Source organism: Eschrichtius robustus, chromosome 17 (assembly GCF_028021215.1).
Source record: "Eschrichtius robustus isolate mEscRob2 chromosome 17, mEscRob2.pri, whole genome shotgun sequence".
Taxonomy (NCBI): Eukaryota; Metazoa; Chordata; class Mammalia; order Artiodactyla; family Eschrichtiidae; genus Eschrichtius; species Eschrichtius robustus.
This window is the reverse complement of record NC_090840.1, coordinates 53,770,027-53,784,095: the sequence shown is the minus strand read 5'-3', so window position 1 is coordinate 53,784,095 and position 14,069 is coordinate 53,770,027. Positions and strand designations below refer to the sequence as shown.

Below are 14,069 nucleotides of genomic sequence, written 5' to 3'. Positions count from 1 at the left end.
CTAACCAGAATGCAATTAATTCATCAGTAAAAATGAATCTGGGTAGGCATCTCTGAATAAGATTTCCTGTGTGATAACCAGTCACCAGAGAAATACAGATTAACAGAAATTGCTAATAATGATTACACTACAAAGTCAATTAAATCGAATAAGTCTCTTTCAGTTACTCTTTGAATACGTTTTTTAATTTATGTAATATGTGGGAGTAAATTTTAATTAACACCGATCTCCGATTTCATATCAAAGAATAGAGATGTGGTATTGAAGTATAAATATTATGAGTTAGCTGTAAAGACCGCTCTGAAAATGTGGTGACACCAGCAGCAAAGCAACGCCAGGTGGCGCTGTTACAAAGCTATCCCCTGACCACTCATTCCTAACCCTTTTTACTACCATCTTAACTAAAACCTGGTGCTTTCTTGAACACACTGCTTCCCCTGAAATCCCCTCTAGTGCCAAATACTTATCCTTTTTCATAGGTTGTCATATTTCTAACTACTGACTACTTTTAAAAAATATATTTCTCTTCTAGTTTATTTAAAAGTTAAAATTTCTTTGCAGCTTAGGACTTCTGGCTATGCTGACATATACCAATCCTTTTTTCCCTTTCATCCTGTCATCTGATGACCTCATGGTCACTGACTCATTCGTTGAAGTCTTTAGGAGCTGGCTTAGTCTTCTTTTCAATTCCCAAATTCTCATAACAGTATGCAATATTAAGTATTCATTAAGAAGACCTAACCAGATGCCTCATAATTCTGAAACTCACATATCTCCAGTTACCTTCATTTTTATTCTTTTCATCCACTCCTCTGCTCACTCCAATGCTTATGTCTTAGGATTTGTCAACTAACGAAAATAGCTTCATCACAAAATCTTGTTTCAATGACATACTGTAACTAAAACCGCTTATCCTCCCAACACCCTAAACTTACTTTTTGACTACAAGATCTAGTTTTCCAATTCTTGGATTTTCTCTATACTGTCCTAGTCTATCAGTTCCCATCTGGACTTTTCCTCCCTCTTGTCTATAGCACTAACATTTACACAAGCACCCTCAATTGCTTTCCACTGCTATTTTTCCAACAACCCCATCCATCAAAACTCCCACTTCTCCACAAATGCTACAATCTGAGTTCTGTTTCTCCACTTGGATGGGCTCAGTGCTGCTAGAAAAGATCACACTACTCTCCCACATTGGTGTCTCTTGAAATTGCTGGTCTCCAACCCTCAGCTAGATCTGCAGAACTATTCATCAACTTTTAAATTTGCCTTTGGTAAGCTACTTTCCCCTATTTTTTTCAGTGATTACTCCAAATCTTCAAATTAAATCTCAAATTCAACTTCCAAACTCTTATACTCTTTCCTCTTATGTGTTTGAGAACATTAGGGCCATTAGGCAGTGACAACCAACTTCCCAGCTCCCTGTCTAATAAATCATCTATTTTATTATCTGTCTTTCATCTGGCTTGAGCCAACAGAGAGTCCACCTATGCTTCTGACCCTAACCCCTCCTCCATCTCCAGGTTCTTACTCTAGTACCTGTGCCTTCCGCATCTTCAAATGCCCTTTCTCTTCGGACCATATACATGATCAAATCTCAAACTTCTCACTTTCAATGATCCAATATGGAGACTGTGAAGTCACGGCACACTCAGATTTCCCACACATGGAAATTTCCCTAAATTTTTATGAGAATAGCTTATTTACTTATTAACTGAGGAATCTATCTATCTATCTATCTATCTATCTAGAGAGACAGAGACAGAGACAGAGACACATAGAAAGGGAGAATTATTTCAGAGTTTTAGGCCAACAATTATATTTATGTGAAAAGGATAAATCTGGGGCTGCAAAAAGAAGGAAAAGTAAATCATCGCCTTTTCTTGAGAATAAGGTCTGTGTTTTATTCATCTTCAGCACCCTGGTGATGTTAAAAATGTATGCAAGAATTTTAAAAAGAGAGAGAGATGAACATTTTAAGGAAAGGTGGCTCTTAAGAAGTATTGGAATAGAAAAAAAGACATGCTTGACAAACTTAACCCTAAACAAAATATCATCTGCATTTTATCACCACTACACTCATAATAGTTACTGAAGAAGCAACACAAATTACAGATTTTTTTTTTTTTTTGCAGAGATCTTTTGAGCATTTTAAAAGATATAGTCACATCCCATAAAATTCATCTATTAAAAGTATACAATTCACAAAGGAACAACTTCAGAAAAACTGACTACTCATGTTTTTAATGCTATTAGCATAACGAGTTCAGATTTAAGGGCTATTATTTTTAAAAGACAAGATTTTCCTACTAATCTATGAAACTAAACTACTGAACTCATCTCCATAAGAGATAATAGCTTAAATTATAGAAGTAGATACAGGGTTAGGGAGAAATGGAATACTTCAGAGATAATTAAGCATTAAGATTAATAAGACTTGATTGGAGGGAGGGAATCATGCTCAGTGGAGAAGGACTAGTCGAGTGATGCCTAGGTTCCTGGTTTGGGCGAGTGGGAGGATGCCGGTGCCACCCACCGAGAGAGAGCACAAAAGGAGGAGTGGGTTATTAAGTGGGTAGTTGCCTGTTCTGTGACAGTATGATGAATTTAATTTTACATGCTGAGTTTGGTACGTCCCCAGGACAGAAAAGAAGATGGCAAGGACAGGACTGGATAGATCTGGCAGATGATTAAGGAAGAAACCTGGGCTGGAAATCCAGTTTTGGAAGCCATCAATACACAGATGCTACTGGAAGCCACGGAATAGAAGGCAGCATCAAGATAGAACACGTAAAGAAAAGAAGGCCTAGTATGGGATTCTGGAAAATGTCAACACGGAAGGGGCAGAGAGAATGCTCCCAGAGAAGACAGAGGTGATCAGAGAGATGGCTAGAGAACTAAAGGAGTGTACAATCACAAGAGCTCAGAGAAAAGAGCATTTCAAGAAGAGAATGTAAAGGTGTTGAATTCTAAAGGTTGGCATGATACTATATAAAAACTGTTTCGATTTAGCAGCATATACAATTTGAGGCATTTTTTAAAAATAGTTACATAACTCAATTGTAATAAAATAGAGGTAAAGGAGCAAAGCCTCAAAAAAGAGGCAAAAATAAAAATATCAATTATTATATATAATACAATGATTATAATATAATGTAGTTCAAGAAATTGAATGGAATTATCATGTCTTTGGCTATGAATTTGAACTTCCTGATAGACTAGATAAAGAGGACATACAATGGATTACATTGTTTTGTTTTCAGTGAAGTAGATACATCTATTCTTTAAGAGAGCTACTCACAAAATTTTAAAAGAAAGTTTCATATAGACTACTCTAAAATGGATGAGTGGCACAGGAGACATCCTCAAAAATGCTTTTAGAGCTAATGCAAAGTAATTCTACTAGGCTGTTTCTTTTAAGAACTTTCCATGAGCATTTCTATTTAACGTTGTAGTGATGGTTTTAGCCAGGTCAATTAGACAAGACAAAGAAATAAAAAGGCATTCAGATCAGAAAGGAGGAAGTAATCAAGTAATCTTGATTCACAGATGACATGATCTCATATAGAATATCCTAAAGAAATAACTAAAAACTTTTAGAGCTAATAAATGAATACAGCACAGTTGCAGGTTTCAAGGTCAATTTAAACAAATAAATTGTGTTTCTATATACTAGCAATGATCAGTCTCAAAATGAAATTAACAAAAGAGTTCCACTTACAATAGCACCAAAAATAAAATACTTGGAATAAATTTTAAAAAAAGAAGCATAAGTTATGTTCCCTGAAAACTACGAAACATCATCGAGAGAAAGTAAACATAAATAAATGGAACACCTTGTGCTCATGGATTGGAAGACAACATTTTTTAAGATGGCAAAAATCTCCAAATTGATCTAATTAAACACAATCCCAGTCAAAAATCGCAGCTGCCTTTTTCCCCCCAAATTGACAAGCTGACCGTAGCATTCATTAGGAAATATAAGCAACCCAAAAGAGAGGAAGGACAGAATCATAACCACTTGGGGGGTGTTTGTTTTAAAAATGCAAATTCCTGGGTCCTTATATGATCAAAATTCTAAGAGTGATATTAGGTGTTTTTTTAAAAAGTCCCCTTTTTATGCACAGTCATAAAACAGAGGAGGTCTATAACATAGGAGTAAATATGCGGTACATGTCGTTATATTACATAGTCAGGAAAATGTATTATCACATTTCAACTCTTATCTGTAACTCTGATCTGTAAGTTAGCAGTAATAAATATTTCATTAACAATTATTCTGCTTGCCCTTTTAAAGACTATAAGAACTTTTTGCTAGATAATTTAGATGGCTTAAGTCTTAAAAACAGCTATTCATGAATATTTGAACTGATGCCACCTTTTTCCTTTAAAAAATTTTCCTATCTCAAGAACGTTTTCTTTAAAAAGAGAAAACATAATTCCATACCGTTTATAGACATGCCTGAGAACTAAAATTTTTTTTTTGATTTTTGAAACTTTTAATTTATATTTTGGTCTTACAAATAATCATTTTTAAATTGACTCTTCTGTAAGAATGTAAAGCACAAAAATTTGCTAAATATCAGATCCACACAAATCCACAAAAGGTTTTCTGTGTAGTCTTCATTAATGCAAATCTTTGTGTGAATATTTCACTCTTACCATAGATCTTGAATCTGTTTTACAATAATGAAGCCATAAAGTTTTTAGGCAGTGCATTCATTATAAACTATAACATTTCTATTAAAAGGAAAGCTGGGTAATACAAAAATATGAGAGGATCTGAGAAGCAGGCAATCTGTTGAGGCTCGGTATATCTTATTTGGTTATCTATGAAAATTTATAGATAACGAGTTTCTCGAATTATTTTTTCTTTTGTCTTATATGCCCAGAACAGAACCTGGGGGAATGGATGAGTAATTTGATCACAAAGCTACCAAATGTTGTTGGTTTTAACAATACTATACTGTTCAATATTTGTTTTTCTATCTTCCACTGCAGATTTACTTAAGATCTCCACTTTTGTGCCAAATTCTTTCATCAAATATCCTTGTGAATTAGTTTACGTTTCTTGATGAAATTTTCTGGATATGGAGCTATCCTTAAACATCCATCCACACAAGTCTAAGAAACTGCTTCACCCTCAGGCTTAGAAGTTTAGAAATGCTTAATTTCACCTCTATCCCCCAGTTCATAGTATATATTGCCTGAGAAATTTTCTAAATAAATATTGGTTGAACGAATGATCTCTCCTTACATCTGAACACTTTTTTTCTGGGCCAGCCTACCACATATATATGGTATGTAATCAGCAAATGTAGATAGATATAAAATTTAAAGCATACCTATGTACACAGAATGAGAAAAATATTTTAAATGGTAAATATAATTTTGGATTTTCAAGAAATGATTACCAAATAATCATTAATGATAGGGGGGCATTTAACCAGGCTAATATGCATGTGTGGAAATATAAATAGCTAAATGTGAATGTATTATTTATTAATCAACTTTGAAAAAATATCATATTCAAATATTTAATGGACCTTTTTTTGAATTTACTTTTTGCTATTCATTTCCTACTAGTACATTCAGAAGACTTACTTTAATAGACTTACTATAACACAAACAACATAATTCTGTATCACACAATGAGATACAATTACTGTAATGAAAATAGCAACTAAAATGGATTTGGTTCATTGTAGTCACTGTGTTAATTTTAAGTATACCAGCATTGCTATAGATACTTAAACCCTGAAGTCAGAAAAAAATTTTTCCTTTACAAAAGTTGGATTACAAGTAAATGTCAATGATGCATTATAGAATAAGACTATTTCCAATAATGTTGTATAAGCACATAAGTTGTTTTTGGCATTTAACCAATCTATGATTCTGTTCATCAACTACCAAAACAAAATGTTACTGGCAGTACTCAGACATAGCTTCTCTTGGAATAAAGACTGTTCATTTTATTCTGAGAAATGAAAGCAAATTCAAGATCCTATGCTGCAATAATTAATTAGCAACACCAGCATTTTCTCACAAATAATTGCAGTTGACACTTTTTGCCTTCGTATGGAGTATATGTTCCCTAGAGACATCAGCCTGGCCCCCTAAAGTTTACAGTTGCGAAAGTATTATATAGTTACTTAAGCAGAGTACAATGCCTTGATGACTCATTGCTAGGAATATACCATCTTTCCCTTTCCTGTGTAAAATAATGTGGTCTTTTCAAGAAGAAAATGGTGAAGAAAGTAATATTAAAAAATCGAGAACTCAAGGTTATAATCTTCTTCAAACTTTTCCCCACAAAGCCAGATATGCTAACATAGGCTTTTGGCTCCAGGCAGACACCAAGGGGCTCATGTGTTCTCCTTTACACAGTTTATAGAATGGAAAACACATTAGAGGCTCACATTTTGCTCTGCTTTTGGAAGAAAGGAAACTCTGTGTCTCTTTCCAAGGAAATCTTGGAAAGCTTTTCTCTGTGAATTAATGATGAAATGACCCTATGCCAAACAAACCAGAAAAATGGTCTTCATTAATAAGGTAATGTAATTATCAAAAGTTAGATAAACAACAAAGATAGACTTGAAATTACTAGTTTAGACTTGAATTACAAAATATGCCTAATTTAAGATTTACTTTTAGGTTTTGTGTCTGTTACATAGAAACCTTCATAGATCACAGATATAGTTAAATATACCAATCTGAGACAGAAAGTGAAGTGTCATAGAATTAGACCACTGAATTGTATACCCAGGGGGTAAACACTTATTCCAATTATCTTTCTCATTAACTCTGAGTAAAGCACAAACTGAGATTGGATTTAGATACAATAAAGCAAAATTTGGCTTACAATCGGGGTGAGTATTATGCCAGGTGCATACTAGCACAAAATCAAGGTCTGGATGGATTACTAGAAAACCAAATTCCTCCAAAATGCACATGATTTGCAATTCTCAGTCTCAGAGAAGTGTAACTAGACAGATCTCATCTCCTCAGGCAGAAGGATGGAGTCCACTGTGGACTTGTGCCGACGTGACTTTCAGTACAGCACTGTAAAGATGGCTTCATACTTACTTAGTGCATTGTGTTATGAAAATGAAAACATAGTTGTTGTTATGCCTTGCTGATTATGTTTCTTCCCTTTTTCTCCTGTTCAAAGCTCCTTCTCTGGCAGTTTCTCTAGCTGAATGAATTTCTAGAGGGGGCTAAGCCAACATGTCTGCCTTCTAATAAGCCCCAAGGCCTCTATCTTCTCAGAGTATCAAAGAGCACTGTTCCTACTCCACAATCTTCCTCAGGAATCGGAACTGCACTAGACACCACCAGATAACTATGATGAGGCAAGGGACTTGCTTTTTTCTTTATTCAGAGACAGAATAAAGCTTACTTTTTGCTACCTATTTTGCCATTCATTTTAAAAGTTCTAGTATATAGTATTTCTTATAGTGCAGGCTACATTTTTTCAGCCCCTTCAGAACCTCATTTTAAAGGTTTGACTCTACAAATGAGGAAGATATACAGTAATTCATGCTAAAAAAACTAAAGGGAGATTTACCTTTGATCCACCTAGTCAAAAAGAACTTGAAAACCCAATTAAATCAGACTCTCAGAGCTATGGTATACAAATTAAAGACTGTTTAATAAATCAATCTGTTAGGTAATAATTTGCTAACATTAATTAGTTGCATTAGAAGCTAAATAGATAAAACACAAGAAAATAAACCAAATGAAAATGGCAAAATAGTTTTTAAGAGTAGGAGAAAGGACATTACTAATGGGAAATGTCTACAAAAATGAGCAAATTTTACCTGTCATCATCTTGCAAGAATTGCTTTTGCAAATCCTCTTTATTCCACTGTTCTTTTTCTTTCCCTTGTTCAGGTATATCTTGTGTTTTTTCCTCGTCTCCTGATTCTCTGTTTTTCTCCTTATTACATGTTTTTGTAATCTCTTTCCCTTTCTCATTCTCATTAATTCTTTCTTTCTTTACCTCTTCCTCCTCATGAACTATCTCTTCATGCTTATCCCCTTCTTTCCCTCCCTCTTCTATTCCCTTTGGCCTTTTGAAAGCAACATAAATTGAAGGCATGCAAATAAACACAAAAAAGAAAGAAAAAGTCAAGAAAAAATGCATACAAAATTACATAGAAAAGTAATGATAACTACTAAAACATAAATAAAAATGACATCTTTTAAGCATTGAAAACTTTTTCTCCAGTGTACACCAGAGAAGCACTGTGTAAGCAACACTTAAATCATAACTGTTTTTAAGTCATATTTTCCTGTTACAAAGTTGCATGGAAAAAAGTTGTGGTCTCTCCATTATTGTTTTTTTTGATCCAATAGGAGTAAAAAAAGACTAATTTAGCTCAGGTGACCATAAAGTCTATAGGTTGGGTGATAAATGAAAATTATACTAACAAACATACATTATTACATTTATAAATTTTCTTGAGTAACTGAGAACTTTTTCCATGCATTTATAAAAATTTTCAAGAGGATGGGAGAACATCTTACTGAAAAAGTAATGTTCTTGTGTTTTCTGAATTACTAAAATGTATTCAGCTAGGAAAAATCCCCTCTAAAATATGATTTTTCATATTCCTTAGAATATTAAAAAATTCAGGTCTTCACTTAACCATCACTTTAATTTCAGTAAAGATATAATAACAGAATTACTTTTTAAATAACAAACATGAAAAAATAGCTAATGATATTATTTCAAATAATCTAGTAAGAAAATAGTTATAAGTTCTCTAAAACTTTTTCTGTGCAAGAAGTTTGAAATGGAGACCAAAATATAATTAAAAGTAATCTGTACAGAAGTTCTTATTGTCTTAATGATATATATTAACCTTTTAGAAGTAAAAGATTTTACATTTATCCAAAGAAAAATAAAGACCTTCTAAAATATATTTAGAGGAATTTCCTGCTTAAAGTCCCCTTACTCACCTGATTTTCTTATTTCCTCTTGGCCGTTCTGATTGGACAGACATGTAGCTTGTGCTGCTGAAACGAGAAGCACTACTAGTCCTTGAAACCGCTGATATATCGCTTACATCACTGTCCGAAGATTTAGTGGAAATATTATCTGCCCCTCTATGAGGATCCCATCCTGATCGATACTGTTAACACAGATTGACAAATACGCAGAAGTCGTCAGTATTACCACACAAAGCAATTATTCGTTTCTCCTATTTCAGCACTTTAATTGTCCACAGAGGATACTGCAAAACCCCACTCAGTTGCATATAAAATGAAAGTGAATGGCAATTATCCTAAAAGAAAAATTCAGTTTATATGAAACCCTTGTTTTTAGCAATGACAATTAGAGAATTTTTACCACACCCCAATGAAGACCATTAGAACAGTTTCACAACAGGAATGGCCTCAGGGAAGAACATTTAGGTAAAATCTGGGAAATAAACATTTGGCTTAATATTAGGAAGAAAAATTTTTTTTATTTCTGAATAAAATTTGAAAAAAAAAGTATGATGAAGTTGCCATTGTAACTTATAAAAACCAATTTTAGTAGCATCAATTTTCTCTTTAATCCATTAAGCTTCACTGAAAACCTAGAGATAATATAAAATCTAATTATTAAAACACTAACTTTTTAAAGAAAAGCCAAGAGAAAAGAGAAAGTTTAATTTCTGAATGGTTGCTGGAATTTTGATGAATCCTAGAAGTACTAGAAAAAATCGTTATTATTTACAATAGTTCAAACTTCCTGGAACTGAAATAATCAGATGGTCATCTGGCACAGCCAGGGTGCAGGGTGTTCTGGGTGTTCAAATATTCTGATAAATTGAAAACCTTCATAAATGCTTTATGTTAATGACATGTGGAATGTAAAAAAGAATAGGTTTTGAAGTCTGAAAAATGTGGAGTAAGGAAAACTTACTAGCTGGGTAAACTTGAGCAAATTATTTCACCTTTAAAACACTGTTTATAAAATAATAGGGAAAATAATATCTTCCTTGCAGGGCTGTTTTGAAAATTAGAAATAATACATGTGTGGTATCTGGTATAATATAAAATAATGCAGCCAGTATTATTACTGTATGATTACTACCTGATGGCTATTACTAGGTTAAGAGACTATCTGCTAACAGATTTTTTTTTGTTAATATGCTCTTAAACATAATGGTGAAAAATCCTTACTTGGTCAATTTCACAATGGAGATCTTTTAAATCATAGATACTGGCAAATTCCATAAAGCATTAGAAAGATGATTATCTTATGTAAACCATTTACTGTGACTTGAATAATCATTACCCTAATAAATAGTTCCGTATGAACAACAATTCACTGAAAATATTAGCTAGATATAAACATTTTGGTAAGACAAGTTGAATGGCAGTAGGGTGTAGCGTAAACATTAGATCAGATTCAAATGAGCTGGGTTTTTTTTCCCCCAGGATCTCCCAGTATCTTGTTGTATATTTTTGAGTTAATAACTGATCATTTTCTTTAAATGTAAAATATAAGAATTATTTTGAAGGCTACACAAAATTTTAATAATCAAATCCTTAATCTAGAAATATATATTTATATTAGGTGAGATATGGCCTTTCTTAATCCACTCTAACTTTTGACTTTGTTGGAATTCTCAATTATCAAAAAAAAATACAGTTAAATTCTTCAAAAAGTTATTGCCTTTTTTTCAGGAAATATCTATGTAAATAGAACTGTTATGTTTGATTTTAAAAGGAAGACTATTTATTTACAGTGGATTTATTTGGAGAACATTTAGTCCATGGTATTGTTTTTCAAACTAAAGTCATTTTAAAATATCAAAAACAATTTACTTTACAATGTCTTTACAATGTCTTCAGCCATTGCCTAGAACAGCATTTCAGTGGATGGATCCAACATTATCTATGTTAACCATTATATTTAAAAAAAATATATATATAATATATATACACATATATAGCCAGTATATACTGGCTAGCATAGATAATGTTGGATATATGTATATATGTATATTTTTCCACGATATTTATTAAAAGTAAATTTGGTCTCAAGTTGAGACACAAATGGAAGTAATTTCCATTTTTGGACATTTCATATATATATGAAAAATGGATGTTTCAAGAAATTTCTCAAAATTATTAAATTGTTCCCAATACTACACTGTATTGAGAGAACTTTATCTTACTCATTCTTAGAATTTATAATAAAAAGAAGCATATTGCTATTTATGTCTTTAAAAATAATTTATCATTGAATAGAAAAGCAGTTTTGGTATTATATTTTTTTTCTTTGCTTTTGCTCATGGGATTATTATATCATCTAAATGCAAATGAAAAGCCACAACTTTTATCTTCAGGAAGCACTAAGGGTAAATGTAATCATGAAAAGCACATGCTCTGGAGTGAGACTGAATCATTGGTATGAATCTTGGCTACATAAATTATTAGGTTTGTGATCCTGAGTTCCAGTTTTTTATCTGTTAAAATGTGGACAGCAATCATACCCATCTCCTAGGTTTGCTGCAAGGATTAAATAAAATAATGTACACAAAGCACTTAGCACAGTATTGGACACGTAAGAAGTGTTTAATAAATGACAAATGATGACAATGATGATCATGATGATTAGATAGAAGCTGAATACTGGCTTAGTATCAATTCCAGGAATATATTTACCGAAAGAAATATTAGGTAAAATACCCAAGAGTAAATATATTATTTTAAGACTGCTCTAAGCTATAATAAAAATGTAACTATTTCTATATATATCTAAGAGATACATTTCAGAAAATATATTTATAAAGCAAAATAAAATATTAAATCAAACTTTCCCCCTAATATGTTCTCAGGCCTCACCTTCCCATTTGGACAGGTTCATTCATATCCCATAGCCTCATAGGGAACTACTGATTCTCAACTGCAGGATAAGGAATAGCTTTATCTCAGCAGGAAATATATGACACTTCTTGGCTGACATAGAAGATGCCTCATTTTTAATATTTGCTTCTGGTACTTTATCCTAATATCCAAAGCCACCTGGTACCTGTGTATCCCATGTCTTCCTGATTGGTTCTTTTCTGATTTTCTTTGCCTTCATTTCTGGATCCTAACTGCTTTTTGACTTTTGTATTTCAGTAGTTAGGATTCTGACTTTGCATATTCTAGCCTTTGTCTTTTCAGGTCATCATGACTTTTGATTCTGTTGCTATGATTCATAGGTACATACAGGCTAGCCTAAGGCTTAAGAATTTTTTTTTTTAAACACACGTGGTATATATACATTGCACATATCTTTGGCTAAGACCTCTCACATAATCTAGTTTGCTGAGCTAAAATTTTGGATATGCAAAATTTAAGGAAAGATAAGATTCCACATACTATAGTTTTAAGCCTTTATATAATTCATCACATGCTACCTCTTGTTATAGGTGTGTGTGTGTGTGTGTGTCTGTGTGTGTGTGTGTGAGTGTATTCATATTTATTGGTAGTTTTCAAACCTTCTATTAGAATAAAAGCTCCAAAAAGCCAGAACAATATCTTCCTTATCTTTGTAAGTCTCTTAGCACCTAAGAGTCAAAGATTTAATTTAATTTAAACTCAGAGGTTTGGCTTTTGTACCAGTAAGATAAGGATAAATTTCATTTTAAGGATTCTTGTGAGGAGTAAGAGAAATAATATATTCAAAATACCCAATCATGTGCTTAGTGCATAGCAGCTGCTCATTTCCAGCACCGAAAGCAGCGGGTCATAAATAAAAAGACACTGAACGGAATAGTTTAAATAAAGAAAAACTACGAATTAGCTAAAAGCTCTAGTTTGATGATGATTTTGTTGTCTACCTAAGGCTTGTACCAAATGCATTTTTCTGTCTATTTCTAACATGTTTACCTTTGGGATATAGCTCAGGCTTCCATTAAAAATAGACACATGATTAACAGAATGAGAAATTTGGAAAGTGAGAAATAGTGGGAAAAAGTTTTAAAAGTAAAACTTCAGAGGAACATATTTTGGATACATTTAGATTATAGCATCTTCAAGTATATAATTCACAAAAAAACCCAAATCAAATTAATAAATGACCTACTACGGGAGTTTACTTTTAAAATGGTTCATTCTTTTTGCTTTTCCTAAAGTATGAAAAACAAAAGTTATATAATTTAACAGTGAGACAGAAGCAGCTATATTATTATTATACCAAGGTAATGAGTTATGAATGTGAATAAGTTCATTTATTTAGGAAATGGTTGGTATTGTGTTGGCACTATACAATAAATGTTTTAAACAATTAGCATCTATTAGTTTCCAGCTGACATGAACAATGGATGATGTGCTCATCATTATCTTTAATGAAACAAAAAAAGATGGTTTACTGCATAGGATCACAGGATCTCAGCTGAAAACTGTGCTGACTGGAGATCATTAAAGTCTTGGACGACAGTGAGGGAGCTTTTCCCGACAACATTTTGATGTTTTGTACATTACTATTAAGCAGATCATGAAGCAGAAAAATTTACGGGAAATTATTATTCTCCGGGATGTTCCAGACTCTAGAGTTCTTAAGTGGCCTGGAAAAGTTAATGTTCTCCCTATTTATCTAACATTAGTGGAAAGTAACAGTACATCAGCAGAGCTCTATTGCAAGGAAAGTTATTATCAAAATTTTGTAATAATATTCCTGAGAAAAAAGTAAACTCAGATTTCTAAAATAAAATTTTCATTTTCTCCTATATACTCATTTCAAGTTCTTAGATTAAGTAATTTCCTAGTTTGAGTTCTCTACAGCATCTCAGCAACTCAGGTCATTTGAGCTTTGTACATGAACTTCTATGAGACGTCCTTAAGTATTGCTTGTCTTCAATTTATTGAATCTCACCATAAAACTGCGATTTATTGTCTAAAACTCTAGTCCAAGAATTGGTTATGGCAAAATACTGGGAAGCAAGAAAGCCCACGTTTGAAGAAAAAAATTTTAGGCCATCAAGAAGTATTTGGAGGAATATTTACATCATATTCAGAGAGAAAACATGAGTGGATTGAAAAGTAGGAAAAAATTGGGGCAAACATAATCTTTGGAA

At 32.7% G+C, this 14,069-nt stretch overlaps 1 protein-coding gene across 38 annotated transcripts in view; it reads right to left on the bottom strand.

Moving 5' to 3' along the window:
• Positions 1–14,069, bottom strand: part of RIMS2 (regulating synaptic membrane exocytosis 2) — a 607,795-nt gene that overhangs the window by 120,914 nt on the left and 472,812 nt on the right. For 16 of the 38 annotated variants that reach the window (XM_068525902.1, XM_068525907.1, XM_068525898.1 and 13 more), the window contains one exon: positions 8,968–9,140. The exons of the other annotated variants lie outside the window; for them this stretch is intronic. In XM_068525902.1, coding sequence (XP_068382003.1) covers positions 8,968–9,140 — 173 coding nt within the window. The remainder of the gene's footprint in view (positions 1–8,967; positions 9,141–14,069) is intronic. 38 annotated transcript variants of the gene reach the window in all.